The sequence below is a fragment of the Delphinapterus leucas genome, chromosome 14 (genome assembly GCF_059928025.1).
Source record: "Delphinapterus leucas isolate spDelLeu-1000000601 "Yukka" chromosome 14, BTC_Dleu_Yukka2, whole genome shotgun sequence".
NCBI classification, from domain to species: domain Eukaryota; kingdom Metazoa; phylum Chordata; class Mammalia; order Artiodactyla; family Monodontidae; genus Delphinapterus; species Delphinapterus leucas.
Genome location: NC_143142.1, coordinates 74,225,656 through 74,242,270, shown reverse-complemented (window position 1 = coordinate 74,242,270; position 16,615 = coordinate 74,225,656). Strand labels below are relative to the sequence as shown.

General features: G+C 44.4%; 1 protein-coding gene across 1 annotated transcript in view; it reads left to right on the top strand.

The window, feature by feature from the left end:
- CPLX4 (complexin 4) overlaps positions 1-8,893 on the top strand; it is a 32,216-nt gene extending 23,323 nt beyond the window's left edge. The window contains exon 3 of the mRNA XM_022584362.3: positions 4,318-8,893. Coding sequence (XP_022440070.1) covers positions 4,318-4,545 — 228 coding nt within the window. The 3' untranslated portion in view covers positions 4,546-8,893. The remainder of the gene's footprint in view (positions 1-4,317) is intronic.
- Positions 8,894-16,615: the final 7,722 nt, after the last annotated feature.

Sequence of the window (16,615 nt, the reverse complement as noted above, 5' to 3'; positions counted from 1 at the left end):
GGGGTCGGGGTTGGCTGCAGCTTTTTGCAAATGGGAGGGACCCTAACCCTTGGCCTGTCCTAGGTCTACAGCTGACCCACAGTGCTAACGAGTCCGGGAGTTCAGGTTTGGTTCCAGAGGACTTCATTTTGTCCTCTAGACCTGCCTGGTTGTCTTACGCTTAGTTACGATGTGCCCAGGGCACAGGCTGCAGCCCAAGAAAATTGATTTCCAGGACTAGACTCGTCACTTGCAGCCATGGTGCTTTGATGCACAGTCAGTAGCGTTGTCCTTCCGGAAGGATGCTGGTCACAGGACTCTCTGACCACAGCCATTGACCACACCCAGTGCCGCCCTGAGCCCGGACAAACAGCACCACCTGCCCCGGGCCCTGTGCTTTAGAAGACTCTCCTCTGTTCCTCCACCGGCCACACCTTCACAAGGGGTGAGAAGTCTGCGGCCAAAGGGACAGGCCTGCCCACACCCCTCTTGTAGACCACACTCTGGCTGCCCAATGCCCTGAACTCCCTGCCTAAATGCATTCTGGGGCCTGCCCAGGCCTCTGCACCAGGTCTGTCCTCTCGAGGGTACACTGAGCTGCTGGCCTGAGTACCACTGGGCCTGAAAAGTAGGGTGGCGGTCTGCATACTGGAAACCATACACACAAGCTTGCCATGGAAGGCTGGAACCAGGGACTGGGGAAAAAAGAGGTACAGGTCTAAGCCAGGGACCTCTATCAGTATTTATCCTCTGTGTCCCACAAACATTAGGGTGAGCCTGACAAGGGGTAAGGGGAGCTGGACCCTCTGGGCAGGTTTCTCCCAAAATTGAGGGCCTAGTGCTAAAAGGGAAATGAATAGGCCCAGTTTGCTAGGAATGCTGAGCCTCTGGAGTGAAGGTAGGGAGGGTTCATTCCCAGGCCAGAGGTAAGGGGCCAAGAGAGCGAGGCCTTCTGATGGGGCTGAGCACCACGTGCAGAGTCAAGACTATCCAGTGCAAATCCCCCTCCCCCTCTCTCTGAAGGTCATTACATTCAGGAGTATCTACCTTTAATTATATATAATTATATATATGCTTAATATTTTCCAGATAATTCAGTTATCATTTAATTACTCTTCTGTAACTCTTAGGCAAATAACATAACCCCAATTTATAAATAAGGAAATAAAGCTCAGAGAGGTAGTGTTAGGTGCCCAAGGTCACACAGCCTGTAAGTGGTGGCAGTAACCTTCATGCTCAGGTAATCTGATTCTCAAACCAACACTTGACCTCTAGGCTGCACTGCCTCCAGCGGAGCGTAAAGATAAACAAGTCAGTAGCTATGAGACAGAGCTCTTGACAGTAGAGAGGGCCTGCACATTCAAGTGTTGTTAGGCTGCTATAGTCCCTGACAACGGGCTCACCGAGTCATTCAATAAACTTCTATTGTCCGTGGCGACACGCCAGACACTCCGCTGGGTTCTGAGACTTACTGATGAGTAAGTTACAGCCCCCTGTCTTCAAGGGAGGTGGAGTGGGGCTTCTTAAACTTTAGCAAGCACCGGAATCACCAGGAGGGCTTGCTAAATCACAGGTGGCTCGGCCCACGCCCCCAGCTTCTGAATCAGCAGGTCTGGGTGAGAATGTGCTTTTCTAACAAGATTCCAGGAGATGCTGCTGTGGCTGGCCCCGGGATCCCGCTTTGAGAACCACTTGGCTAGAAGTTGTGCCGACCCAGATCCCCTCTGTGAGTTGGGAGGCAAAGTGGAACCCCACTACCCTCCCTTCCCTGGGCCAGTGGAAGGAGGTAAAAATAAACCCGAACTGGTCCAAAGCAGCAGAGGCAGAACAGTGAGCTGCCTGGTGAAGAGGGTGCTGGGGAGCACTGGCCCGGGAGCCCTCCTGAGTGCCTCGGGTCTCTTTGGGCACCAACTGGCTGGCTCGCTGGCCCTTTGGCCCCTCTAGCTGCCTGTCCCTCCAGGCCCCCAGCAGCTACTCTGTCCATGTGCAGAGATCTTATTACGAACCAGAGGGGCGGGGGTACCAGAATTCCCAGCAATGCCTTTGCAAATCGTGTATGTGTGGGCAGGGGTCCCGCAGTTACATGAACTGAGAATCACCAGGAGGCCCTGCTTTCCCTCCCGTCCCTGTAAAAATGCCCTGAGGACCATCCTCAAAGGGATGCCTCGGGCAACCTGGAGGGTAGGTAAATAAAAAATAAACAGAAATGGAGGATTGGCTGGGAGCCCCTGGGGATTAACTAATTAATCCCCACACCAGTTTGACGAGGAACTAATTAATCCGTTAAGCGCCTTGAGGGGAAGAGGCCTGGCCAAGTGCACAGAGAAGCTTCTCTCACCTGGGGAGTCGACACTGAGAGTCGCCATTCCCAGGGGTCTCCAGGGAGGGCCTGGTGAAGACCACGCCGCCCAAAGGCATCCTCGTCTTCTCAGCATCAGAAGTCGGCCTCCCGAGGTGGGGAAAGAAAGCAAGGAAGTAAATACGAAGAGGGAACTCTGTGTAGGGCAGGGCAGGTAATCTAGAAGTTTCACGTTGGAAGTTGAGCCGCTCAGCTCCATGACGGCGTGTGGACAACACAAAAAAAGAGCTCAGAGGTGCTGAACGGGATCGGCAGAGACACCACGTCAGATCATTCCAGACAAAACTGAGACTTCTCTCTTTGGCTGGCTAACTGCCTCTGTGAAGCTAGCTCCACTGTGTTTGCAAAAGGAAAATAACTGAGCAGGGGCCAGCGATGGGGGAACCTGTCCATCACGGCTGAGCTGAGGCATCCGCCCTGGTGCCTCACATCCTCACCTGTCGATGGTGCCCTGGGGCTGCCAACGTGATGGCATACCCTGCCCAGAGGGGGTTTTTACAACCTCATCCTGAGTGAAGTTCACATTGTTTTTGCCTAAACTGAAGTTTTCTGGGCGGAAAATATCAAAAGCCCTTTTTGTAACAAATTATGTCAACTTTTAATGTTTAGAATAAATCTTTTTGAGTTAAAAAAAAGAAAAAAAAGTCGGTCTCTCAACCTGTTTCTGGAGCCAGGCTTGCTGTCACTTTACCCAGAGAACCAAATAAAAGGAGCTCTGGGGAAAGGCTGTGGTCTCCAGCCTCTCGAAGGCCATTGGAGAAGTCTGGAGCTACAGAGCATCAGAAGTGGGGACTTGGCAGGTGCCCAAATCTTTCTCCAATCAAATCAATGCAGTCTGCTTAAGACTGAGATGACCATTTTGCCTTTGTGTGGTTTTTCATGCCCTTTGGTAACAAATTCCAGGCTGGTCACAACACCCTTGAGGTGGGCCCTACAGTCTGCTTAGATCTTTCCCACCACTTAGACCACAAGATCACTTAGATCTTTCCCATCACTCGCTTTTCTGGTGCTCTTTTTAAACTTCTGTGTCCCCAAAGCCCAGTTTCCCTCACGTTACGACCTCAGAAATTTATATCTGAGACCTCTCAGAAAATTATATCCAAGAGCAGCCATCTGAGAAAGGAAACCCTTGCCTTTCCCAGAGAAACTTTTTCTCTAGATTCTTCTCTGTTACAAAACAAAGGGCTCTGCAGCCTAAGGGTAAAGGGATTTCAGAGGCCAGGCAGCAGGAACTAAGAGATCGTGGGACAGCCACAACTAGGACCACAAAAGGAAATTGTAAGGCATCGGCGACACGCAAGGCTAGGCGGTGCTGGACGATTCACTTAATAAGCTGGTTTGTGCGCCAGACTCGCTTCCAGGTGACAAGGATGTAAAGTTGAGTTTGAGGTGATTCTGTGTCTAGTAGAAGGGAGGGAAGGGGCGATGGTTAAACAGACGTTGCCCCTGAAGAGAGATGGCTGGATCGAGGGAGCACTGTCTGGCCCTGTGAACCCAAACCCCACCCTCCAGAGTGGGATCCCTGAGTCACAACAGCCTGGGGCTGATAGACAGCAAAGCTTGCAGAGCTGCCCTGAGGCAGAGTTGGTTAAACTTTCTGGGCATCAGCACGATAGGAGAGGGATTCTTCAAATGCAGATTGCTGGACCCCCACCCCGGAGTTTCTGATTCAGTAGGCCTAGGGTGGAGGCGGAGAATTTGTCTTTCTAACGTGCCCGGTCCAGGGACCACACTTTGAGAACCACTGTGCTAGAAGGTTCCAATCGACCCAAGTGCAGTGAAAGGTGGGGGGGGGGGTCTCAACCGGGATGTCTGGCCTCCATAACTGGTGGTACCAGGCCCAGGCTCTGCTGCGAGGTGGCCAAATGTGCCATTCCCTCCATCCATCCGCAACAGACCTCTATCTCCCTGCTGCTTTCAGGATTTGTGTGTTTGTTTTGGAATGCCTTCTCCATCTCCGTGTTTGTTTTGCCGCACAGAGTGAAATGGACGAGAACCAAATCCAGATGGCTGGAGATGATGTGGATTTGCCCGAAGATCTCCGGAAAATGGTAGATGAGGATGAAGAAGAGGAAGAAGATAAGGGTTCTATTCTCGGGCAGTTACAGAATCTCCAGAACATGGACTTGGATTCCATCAAAGAAAAAGCCCAGGCCACCTTCTCGGAGATCAGGCAGACAGCGGAGCAGAAGTGCTCTGTGATGTGAGGGGCAGGGCAGGCATGGAGGAGGCGGCCAGGTGAGGGTGGAGGGGACCCCTCCCCCGTGGAGCATTTCAAACCGCGTAGGCTTTAACGCAGTGAACAGTTAGGAAAACCGTATGAAAAGCTCTCTACAGACACATAGCTTGGTTGTTCTAAATGTTCCTGGTAGAACGATTAGCTAGCACCTTACAGCAGGAATCATACTGTCCTTTTAGTTATAAATGTGGTCAAGCATGACCTTTCAGCCGTGAATGATGCAGAACATACCTCTGCTTAAAGATCTTCAGGATAGCCAGGAAAAAACAAAAGCACGTGGCATTTCATCCGTGACTTCCTTCTTAGAGGGCAAGGTCTCACCCTGTCCAACAATTAGCAGGACTCCAGGTCCCTTCAGAGGAAGATGTGGAAGGTCAGGGCGCCCACTGGGGAGCCCAGGCTGCAGGCTCAAGGGCTGTCAAAGATCACACCACCTCTCACTCCAGGCTTCTTGATGTCGTTGATGCTTCTCGTCAAGTTTTGCGTGAAGCCAAGGAGCAGGGATGGGGTAGAAGATGAGAAGGAGGCAGAGACTAGACTTCGCCGGCATCTGCGTTGGAGACCATCATTCTAGAAGCATGTGAAGAATGGATTTGGGTGGAGGTGGGAAGTTGGGGGGAAGGGGAGGTGGAAGCTAGAGGCAGGGGGGCAACTGGAAAGGCTACCGCTGTTTCTGTATTCAGTGTCATCTCCTCTTGAACTTGGTGATAGCATGGGGACCAAAAGGGTGGACAAATAGCGTTGAGATGTTACACCCATCTGTGTGTGTGTGTCTCTTTATCTCTCTCCTCCCCTTTTTTTCTCTCAACCTCTTCTCCCCTTCTTGTTCCTCTCTCTACCTCTCCTCCTTCTTTTTCTTTCCTGTCCCTCCCCATCCCACCCCTTCAGACTGGATTCCAATAAACCATGCTATTTTCATTCTGTGCCGCAGTCTTCCAGGCTCCAGTCAACCCTCCGTCTCCACAGATGCGGAACCCGTGGATGCGGAACCCAGGGATATGGAAGCCGGCGGTACTATGCCATTTTATATAAGGGACTTAGCATCCTTGGATTTTGTATACACGGCAGGTCCTGGAACCAATCCCTGGCAGATACCCAGGCACGACCGTATACATGGATTTCTTTTGCCTAACGTTTGCTCTCTTTCAAAGGAAATTACCCAAAAGAGTTAGAACTTTTACCTCTGAGGCACTTAGAGCTGTTTAACCAAACCCAACCCAACCAAAACAAAATACTGTTTTCTCCATGAACCTTCACAGAATAAATAATTCTCAAAGACCAATTTTATCAAGAAGAACTGCTCTATCAGAGGAAAAAGGAACTAAGACCAAAAAGTTAGGGGCTAATCTGTTCTCTACCCAGAGTTCCTGAATGTGTTGTGTAAGAACAAGTTTCATGTTTTGAAAATATGCAAATAAAACAGATTATTAGGGGTCCAGAATCCATGGTCTTGGGCAAAGTGTAGCCCCTCTCAGAAGTTCCTGGGAGAATTCTGGTACAGTGTTTAAGGATAATTATCCCTCAAGTCCACTTAGTCCATTCAGGCTCAGTCCATTGTAATAAAATACCAATAGACTGGGTGGCTTATAAATGACAAACATTATTTCTCATAGTTCTTGAGGTTGGAAGGCTGAGATCAGCACGCCAGCATGGTTGGGTAAAGGCCTACTACTGGGTAGTAGGATTCTCATTTTATCCTTACATGGTGGAAAGGGCAGGGGAGCTTTGGATGAGGGGGATCTCTTTTATAAGAACGCTAATCTCATTCATAAGGTTCTCTACCCTCATGACCTAAGCGCCTTCCAAAGGCCCTACATCCTAATACCTTCTCCTTGTGGGTTACGACTCAACATGGGAATTTGGGGGGGGACACAAATTCAGACCATAAGCCCCAGATACCATGAACATTTTTTTAAAATCATGCTCATCTTTTATCACAACTGGCATGTGAGTTGTGATTTGTTTTATACCAGAAACTTTAAAACATTCACAATTTTTTAAAGACAATTTTTTAGAGCAGTTTAAAGTTCACAGCAAAATTGAGAGGAAGGTACAGAGATTTCCCATATGCCTCCTGCCCCACCCCCAGACACACAGCCTCCCCCACATCAGCATCCTCAGAGTGCAGACATTTAAAACATTCACAATTTTAAAACTATAAATAATAGATAAGATTTATTTTCAGTTCAATACCTGACTCTGCCCTGTAATTGACAACGTTGGTGAATGGGTGATGCACGTGACCCTACTCTGTACAATTTGTTGGGACATAAAATACTGTGACTGCCAAATTATTCCCAGACCAGTTGCAGGATGACATAGAAGCCTTGCTTTCTTGTCAAAGATGTAGCCAATGCTGCTCAGAAAAATCACTAAATTGGCACTTCACCTTGACAACCCAAATTGCTCCAATACCATTTGGTCCCTGCCCCAGTGAGGCTGTATAACTCCTAGAAGACTCTGGCCATGGTTATCTGATTCCTATCATATGACAACACACCACACCACTTTACACCATACAGCCCCACACCATCAATACAGTGTCTCAGGTGTATGGGGTCGGGGCAGGGAAGGGCCTGTATTAGGGCATTCAGAAGGCCTTTTTCCCTCTAAAGGGTAGATGTGTCTATGCCGTGGGATGGACAAAAAGCACAGACTCCAACAGCTGTAAAGGACCAGGAGGGAATCTATTCTAAACTCCCACCCAGTAAAGGGGCCTCTTCTACAACAGCCTAGTTGAGGCTTATCTGAAAGCTCCCAGTGGTACAGAATTCACCATCTGCTGCTCCAAGGGAATTCAGCCACCACCCCTTCCATCTGCGGACACCTTTAATTGTTAGAAAATCCTTCCTTGTCTTAAGCTGAAACTGGCTGCTTCTTCGGCCCCTTGGTCATGATTCTGTTGTACGGCGCTCCACAGCTATGCCTCAGTTCTCACTCAGTTTCCTCTTTTCCAGTGATGACATCCTCAGTTCTTTTCTCAATTCTCATCACACAGTATCGACACTGTTAACCCACCAGGTGATCCTGCTCTGATTGCCACTGTCCACTAGTGAAGGCAACCTTGCAGAAGACTCTGATGCTATCGCTCTCCACACCTTGCCACCGGACTTGATGCTTGCAGCCATTCCTTTGAGCCAACTGGTAGTCAGGAATTGGGATTCTAGCACAAATTCTGCTAGTGTGAGACCTTGAACAAGTCATTGATCGTCTCTGGAAATTCATTTTCTCAATAGTAAAAATGAAGGGGCTGGGTTACTTTACATTCTATGATTCATGCTATGGTTTCGGGGCTGGTCAATATCCAATGCAGATTGGCAACAGTCACCGTCACAGAACTAGGTTTCTGTCCCTTTACTAACGCCAGCTGAGCAAAGAGACAACAGGCCCCAGGGGTGGTGAGGGGACAGAGTTTTGGTAGGTACTAGAAGGGAGAAGAGCCAGGAACACAGAGGGTTTCCTGTGGAGAGGAAATCTGGAGGTCAGGTAGCATTTCTAGCCGGGTGGAAGGAACCACAGTGGCTCTGGAGAGAGGTGCAGAAGAACGAATTCCAAGAAGACAAATTAAATGGATTTTCCAGTTTGCCAGGACTTAGTCTAGTCCTCAATTAGATATGCACTCTTACAGCATAATGAAACAGGAGGTCTTCTTTTGAAAGAATATTGACATAGTGAGCTCAGCCATTCAGAGGCCAACTAATCCAGTTTGTGAGTTATATAAGCACTTCAGTTTTCGCTCCTGATGCTAGAAATCTGCCAAATCACCGCTTACAAACGGAACCATCAGAGACAGGGAGAGGAGTAAGATTAAAAATGAACAAACTGGGACTTCCCTGGTGGCGCAGTGGTTAAGAATACGCCTGCTAATGCAGGGGACACAGGTTCGAGCCCTGGTTGGAGAAGATCCCACATGCTGCGGAGCAACTAAGCCCATGGGCAACTACTGAGCCTGCGCTTTAGAGCCTGCAAGCTGCAACTACTGAGCCCGCGTGCCACAACTACCGAAGCCCGTGCTCCACAACAAGAGAAGCCACCGCAATGAGAAGCCTGCGCACCACAACGAAGAGTAGCCCCTGCTCACAACTAGAGAAAGCCTGCGTGCAGCAATGAAGACCCAACGCAGCCAAAAAAAACCTAAATCAATAAATAAATTTATATTTAAAAAAAGGATCGCTCACAATCCCACCATCAAGAGTCAAAAATTTTAAAAAAAACCCACAAAAACCGTGTATCTGACAAAAGACTGGAATCTGGGAGATATATATGTCTTTTTTCAGGTATAATTATATATAAATATATAGTTTATGTATTTTATATAAATTACATATATATATCTTGGATTCCAGGAGTCTTTTGTCAGATATAAATTATATAATTTATATAAACATATATATCTGAAACTCTTACAACTCAGTAATAAAAATTTTAAAAACAGAAATAGAAAGGCAAAATATTTGAGTAAGACACTTAACAAAGGAAGGTACACAAATGGCTAAGCATATAGAAAGATGCCCGCTGTAATTGTCAGTTAACATTAAAACCAATCACAAAATGACATTTTCTTTCCTTTTTTCTTTTTCCTTTTTGGCCGCGCTGCTTGTGTTGCTTTTTTTTGGCTTGTGGGATCTTAGTTCCCCAAGCAGGGATCGAACCTGTGCCCCATGCAGTGGAAGCATGGAGTCTTAACCACTGGACCACCAAGGAATTCCCTTTTTCTTCCTTTTTCCTTTTTTTTTTTTTTTTTTTTTTTACAGAATGACATTTTACCACAGACCCACTAGAGTATTTAAAATTTTAAAAACTGACAACAGCCAAGTGCCGGTGAAGATGTGGTGCAACTGGAACTTGTATATTGTTAGAGGGAGTGTTAACTAATGAACCACTTCTGAAAAAAGTTCTGGAAGTTTCATATAAAAGTAACATACTAAACTAAACTGCATCTGACCTAGCGTTCTACTCGCAGGATTTGAAAGCACATGTCCTCAAGAAGATGTGTCTAATCACCAAGGGGTGAAAGTGGTGGGGGGGTGGGTGGTGGGATGAACTGGGAGATTGGGATTGACATGTATACACTAATATGTATAAAATGGATAACTAATAAGAACCTGCTGTATAAAAAAATAAATAAAATAAAATTCAAAAAAAAGATGTGTCCAAGAATGTTGACAGCAGCTTTATTCATAGGAGTCTGGAAGTAGAAACAGTTCAGGGGTCCATCAATGGGTGAACGGATAAATAGCCATGGAATATTCTACAACTCAGCAATAAAAATGAATGAACCTCTGATACATAAAACAGCACGGATCAATCTCAAAAGCATCAAGTTTAATGAAAGACGTCTTGGGCAATGTACGTGCTATACTATTCCATTTGTAAGAAGTTCTTGAATAGGTAAACTATCCTATGTTGAAAAATACCGGAACAGTGTTTGCCTCTAGGGGAATGGTGGTGAGCACTGACTGGGAAGGGGCAGGCGTGAATTTTCTGGGGTGATGATAATGCACCCTGTATAAAAAAGCATATTAAGCCATATGTCTTTGTGAAACATTAAATAGTACACTAAGATGTATGTCTTTCACCATATGTATGTTTTACTGAAAAAGAAAAAGAGAATCCTTAAAAACTATTGAACTCTAGGTCTTCCTTGGTGGCACGGTGGTTAAGAATCTGCCTGCCAATGCAGGGGACACGGGTTCGAGCCCTGGTCCTGGAAGATCCCACATGCCGCAGAGCAACTAAGACTGTGCACCACAACTACTGAGCCTGCTCTCTAGAGCCCATGAGCCACAACTACTGAGCCCAGGTGCCACAACTACTGAAGCCTGCGTGCCTAGAGCCTGTGCTCCGCAACAAACAGTAGCCCCCGCTTGTGCAACTAGAGAAAGCCCGCATGCAGCAACGAAGACCCAACGCAGCCAAAAATAAAATAAATTTAAAAATAAAAACATATAAATATTTTTTAAAAGTTTTTTAAAAAAACAAACTATTGAACTCTAGCCAGTGATATGCTTGCACTTGTGTATTTGGGGCTGAAATGCACTGAAACCTGAAACTTACTTTAAGAAATACAAAACAAAAAACAAGAGATTGATGGGTAGATAGAGGGATGGGTAGATGAATAGATATGATAGAACAATATAGAAAAATATTAATTTTAAAATCTAGGTGGTGGATACATGGTGTTTACAATCCCTTCAACTTTATTATATGTTTTTAAATTTTCTAAATATATGTTTCATATTTTATATTTAAATTTTGGGGGCAGAATGAATAAACCTCTCTACTTTAGCAGCTCTAGTGAAAGATGTATGATGGGAAGAAAGGCTGAAACAAACGAGTGAAACAAAGTTGTAATGTAAATTGATCCAGCCACTGTGGAGAACATTATGGATGTTCCTTAAAAAACTAAAAACAGAACTACCATATGACCCAGAAATCCCACTCCTGGACATATACCCAGAGAAAACCATAATTTGAAAAGAGACATGTACCCCAACGTTCATTGCAACACTATTTACAATAGCCAGGACATGGAAGCAACCTAAATGTCCATCAGCAGAGAAATGGATAAGGAAGATGTGGTACATATATACAATGGAATATTACTCAGCCATAAAAAGGAATGAAATTGTGCCATTTGCAGAGACGTGGATGGACCTAGGGATTGTCATACAGAGTGAAGTAAGTCAGAAAGACAAAAACAAATATCGTATATTAACACATATATGTGGAATTTAGAAAAATGGTATAGATGAACTTATTTGCAAAGCAAAATTAGAGACACAGACATAGAGAACAAACGTATGGATACCAAGGGGGGAAGTGGGGGGGGTGGGATGGACTGGGAGATTGGGATTGACATATACACACTACTATATATAAAATAGATAACTAATGAGAACCTGCTGTATAGCACAGGGAACTCTACTCAGAGTTCTGAGGTGGTGACCTAAATGGGAAGGAAATCCAAAACAGAAGGGATATGTGTATACATATAGCTGATTCATTTTGCTGTACAGCAGAAACTAACACAACATTGTAAAGCAACTATATGCCAATAAATAAATAATAAATAAAATACACTCAATGAAAAAAATTAAATTAAAAAAAAAGTTTGGGATTCTCCGTGCATTTTAAGTTTTCACTTTCTTCTCTGCCTAAGTATTCAAATAAAGGACAGATATTTGTTTCATACTCTTGTGTTCATATGTAGGACTTTCATTTAAGAGTTCAAAGCATTGAACAATATGTAAATATTGCTCCCACAAAAAATGAAAGTTTCTACAAGAATTTCATATCTCTTAATGCAATTAAAATATAAAAGTTAATTCACCCCAATGTTCATAGCAGCACTATTTACAATAGCCAAGACATGGAAGCAACCTAAATGTCCATCGACAGATGAATGGATAAAGAAGATGTGGTACTTATATACAATGGAATATTACTCAACCATAAAAAAAATGAAATAATGCCACTTGCAGCAACATGGATGGACCTAGAGATTATCATACTAAATGAAGTAAGTCAGAGGGAGACAGATATCATATGATGTCGCTTATATGTAGAATCTAAAAAAATGATGCAAATGAACTTATTTACAAAATAGAATCACAGATGTAGAAAACAAAGTTATGGTTACTGCGGGGGAAGGTAGGGGAGGGATAAATTGGGAGATTGGGATTGACATATACACACTACTGTATATAAAATAGATAACTGGGACTTCCCTGGTGGCGCAGTGGTTGAGAGTCCGCCTGCCGATGCAGGGTCACACGGGTTTGTGCCCTGGTCCGGGAAGATCCCACGTGCCGCGGAATGGCTGGGCCCGTGAGCCACGGCCGCTGAGCCTGCGTGTCCGGAGCCTGTGCTCCGCAACGGGAGAGGCCACAACAGTGAGAGGCCCGCGTACCGCAAAAAAAAAAAAAAAAAAAGGTAACTAATAAGAACCTACTGTAGAGCACAGGGAATGTGCTACTCAATACTCTGTAATGACCTATATGAGAAAAGAATCTAAAAAAGAGTGGATATATGTATATGTATAACTGATTCACTTTGCTGTACAGAAATTAACACAACATTGTAAATCAACGATACTCCAATAAAAATAAAAAAGAAAGAAAGAAAGAAAGAAAGGGTTCTAAGAGATAAATGAAGGGTCCTGAGTAGAATCTGAGTAGAATATGTCTGCTACATAACAGGTATTCAAGTTACATTTGATGAAAGAATGGATAAACATTATATATATATGTTAAAATAAAATAAATATACTCACTGTCTAACCACAGGAATTCTGGAAGGAAAAATCATGTCTTCTTGTTCTCTTAGGGATTTAAAAGACTAGCACTTCTAGGTGTTCAAGTCAAAAGTCGTGTTTTGTGTGGACTTTCAGATGCAGTGCAACGATAAATGCAGAATGTGGCTACAGCAGTCTTTCTGTTTCCCCTCCCTCCTCCTGCCCCACTTCCTCCGGACTGGCTTATTTCACTTAGCATAATGTCCTCAAGCATGTGTCAGAATTTCCTTCCTTTTATGGCTGAATAATATTCTGTTGTACGTAGATACCACATTTTGCTTATCCATTCATCCACTGATGGACACTGGCTTGATTCCACATTTGGGCTATTGTGAATAATGCTATTATGAACATAAATATCTATTTTAGTCCCTGCTTTCATTTTTTTTCAGTGAAATTGGGTGGAATTCCCCCCAGAAGTGGAATTGCTGGATCTTCCTTACATTTTTGTCTACATTAGAAATGGCAGTTTGGGGAGCCACAAAAATTGTTTGGAGGAGGTAAGAAAATTTAATCTGAAATTAAATTCAGATTCAGAAATCTTGATATTTGTTTTGCCTCTTCAAAAATCTTTTATTATGGAAAACTTTCAAACCTAACCAAAAGTAGAAATATAAGTATAACAAATCCACTTGGACCCAAGTTTAGCCTCTTTACCCTACTCTAAAGTGTTGCTATTCTTGGAAAACTCTATATTGTCACAATTTCATCTATAAACTGAAGACATCATTCTTAGATGGGGTCTAAGTCCTTGAGCTATAGAAGGATAACACAAGTGTACACAGTGATGCTTGCTTGTTTTCTTAAGTCATTTTAGAAAGCTTAAAAGATTTCCAAGTTGTGTTTCTTTAAAGCTCATTCCTTTAACTTACAACACATACACCCTGCAGTAAGTGTGGGTCAGCTCCTGACATTTGAATAAAGATAACTTCTGGGGAGCATCTTGAAAACCCTATTGAAAGCATCTGGTGGTTAAAAGGGGCTAATTAGGTTGGTCAGGACATATAAGATCAGCATTTTTAGGGCTTAAGGGGTCAAAGGAGAAAGTACAACAAAAATTGACAAACAAGTGTCCATAAAGTTGCAGTCAACTGTAAAAGCTAATAGTCTGCAGTAAAGATGCAGGGGCCACTCTGGAAAAAGAATGGCATTCCCTAAGATGGTGCACCCCGGCAAGAGAGAAGCGGGGTGGCGGGGGCTCTCAGCAGACGGCAGAGGCACTGCGTAGAGCCCTGTCTCCTCATGTGATGAACACTCACATCAAAGGCCTTGGAGGCAACCCCGGTCAGAGCTGATGCTAACAAGACTGGAGTGGACTGAACTGACTTTTGAAAGTGATCAGATGATTTCTGTGGACTATTTGGGAAGGAGAGCAGAGCACTTTGACATTTCCAAACATCTGGGAAATAGTATTTTAGAAAAACTCCAGAGGACTGATTAAAAGAATGTGAAAAAAAAATGTATACTCATGCTAATTAATAGCTGTGTGAAATGAGACAACTTACTTAATCTGTTTCCTCATCTGTGAAATAGAGTTCCTTGCAGTTATTCGTTACGTCAACCACCTCTATGCGCCACATATGTTCTAGATGCTAGGGATCTAAAAACAAGGTCCCCGTTCTCATGCAGCTTAGATTCTAATGAGGGGAGACAGGTAACGAACAAATAAACAAATAATAAGTAAAATAGTTTTGGAGAGGTGCTATGAGACAAATAAAATGACAAGAACGATCATGTAAACATTTGGGTGAGGGCATCGTAGGCAGTGAGAATAGTCAGTGCAAAAGTCCTGAGGCAGCAAGGGGCTTGGGCGATTTCAAGAAGAGAAAAAAGGCCAATGTGGCTATAGCTCAGTGAGCAAGTTGGAGCAGACAGGAGAGTGGTCAGAAGTATTCAAGGAGGCCATGTGAAAAGTGGGGAAGAGGTAAGTCTTACAGAGCTAAAAGGGCTTATGGATTACGGGTGGTACAGGGGAAGAAAGCATTATAATAATATTGACCTTACAGGGTGCTGTGAAGATAAAGTGAGAATTGGCTCCCTGGTAACTGTCCTTTCGAAAAGAGGAGGAGAGAAGAATCCTGGAGATGGCCAAACTCTGGGTGGGAGATGGGTCAATACTGCTGCAAAATGGGCATTCTCAGATTTGCCGTTCTTAGCACTCTAAGAGGATTGATGGCCTTCAAGACCATCATCCCCTGGAGATAAATGTCTCTTGTACTTCCCCCAGTCACTCTGAATTCAATTAGTTTAATTAGAAAACAAGTAAAGAGGAATTATCTTAATATAGCTTTGCTTCTAACAACTCAAAAAAGGCCATTTCTTTGGCAGAAATCCAAGTTTCCCCTTATTTACATATTCTGAGATAATGATGTAAATGTCCCATTTTTTGGCAAAAGGTGGCCATCTCTTGCCCAAGAGATCATATTTTAGTTTTAATAGTAATGGCACTTTCTGATTTCTTCACTCCTTAATGGAGTAGGAATATTGATACGCTAGTAAATATTTTGAAAACGTTAATGGGGGTTGGGGAGGGGGGAGAATGTCCTGATTTTTAGCGCTTGCTAATTTCAGTGGTAAAAATACTCCCACTATGGCTGATTTCAAGCTACTAATATGAACTCAGAGCTGGGAAGAGATGCTAACTGTTGGCTCTCACAAGCCAGGACGAGCTGATTCCGGCACACCAGTGGGTAGAAATATCAGTTGTTTGCCCAAACGCCCTGCAAATCTATTGCCAAGGGAAGTTTTCTCCTCCACAGAGGCTACTTGAATCTGCGTCAGCTGCAAAAGCAAGCTCAGGACCAAGGTAACTGTGTTGATAAATGACTGGGGAGTAGTGTGAGGAGTAACTTCATTGTATGTGTGCAACAAGCATATTGCTCAGGGTTCAAGCACAGACTTGGTCTGCGTGCAAGCATGGGGCATCCAGTGGAGGCTCCTGAGGGCTGAGCAGCAGTGGGAAAGCCGCAGCAGCCTGGCGGAGTCTGGAGACTGGCCTCTAGCCCAAGCCCTGCTGCAGATGCCCTGTCTCATCTGGGGCAGATCGCTTAACTTTTCTGGGTCCACATTTCCACGTCAACAAAGGAAAAGTGGAGGCTAGAAGTGAAAGAGCAGACACGATCCTCACCAAGCTTCCTCTTATAATTCTTAAGCCTACGGTCCTCTGAAATAACAGAAAACTAAATCAGAGGCGAATTTTAAGGATGTTGTTCCCAAAATATTGTAATTGGGCAACAAGGGGAGTGCCAGAGGAGGACAGACATCTTGCTAATTACTGGCTGGTCTGCAGAGAGCTGTGGTCCCTGTTCTTACATCAAAGGAAGCCTTGCAGACTCTAGGTCCATCCACCTCACTAAAAATAACTCAATTTCGTTTCTTTTTATGGCTGAGTAATATTCCATTGTATATATGTGCCACATCTTCTTTATCCATTCCTCTGTTGATGGACACTTAGGTTGCCCTAGAGTCTGTCATACAGAGTGAAGTAAGTCAGAAAGAGAAAAACAAATACCGTATGCTAACACATATATATGGAATCTAAGAAAAAAAGAAAGGTCATGAAGAACTTAGGGGTAAGATGGGAATAAAGACACAGACCTACTAGAGAATGGACTTGAGGATATGGGGAGGGGGAAGGGTAAGCTGTGACAAAGTGAGAGAGTGGCATGGACATATATACACTACCAAACGTAAGGTAGATAGCTAGTGGGAAGCAGCCGCATAGCACAGGGAGATCAGCTCG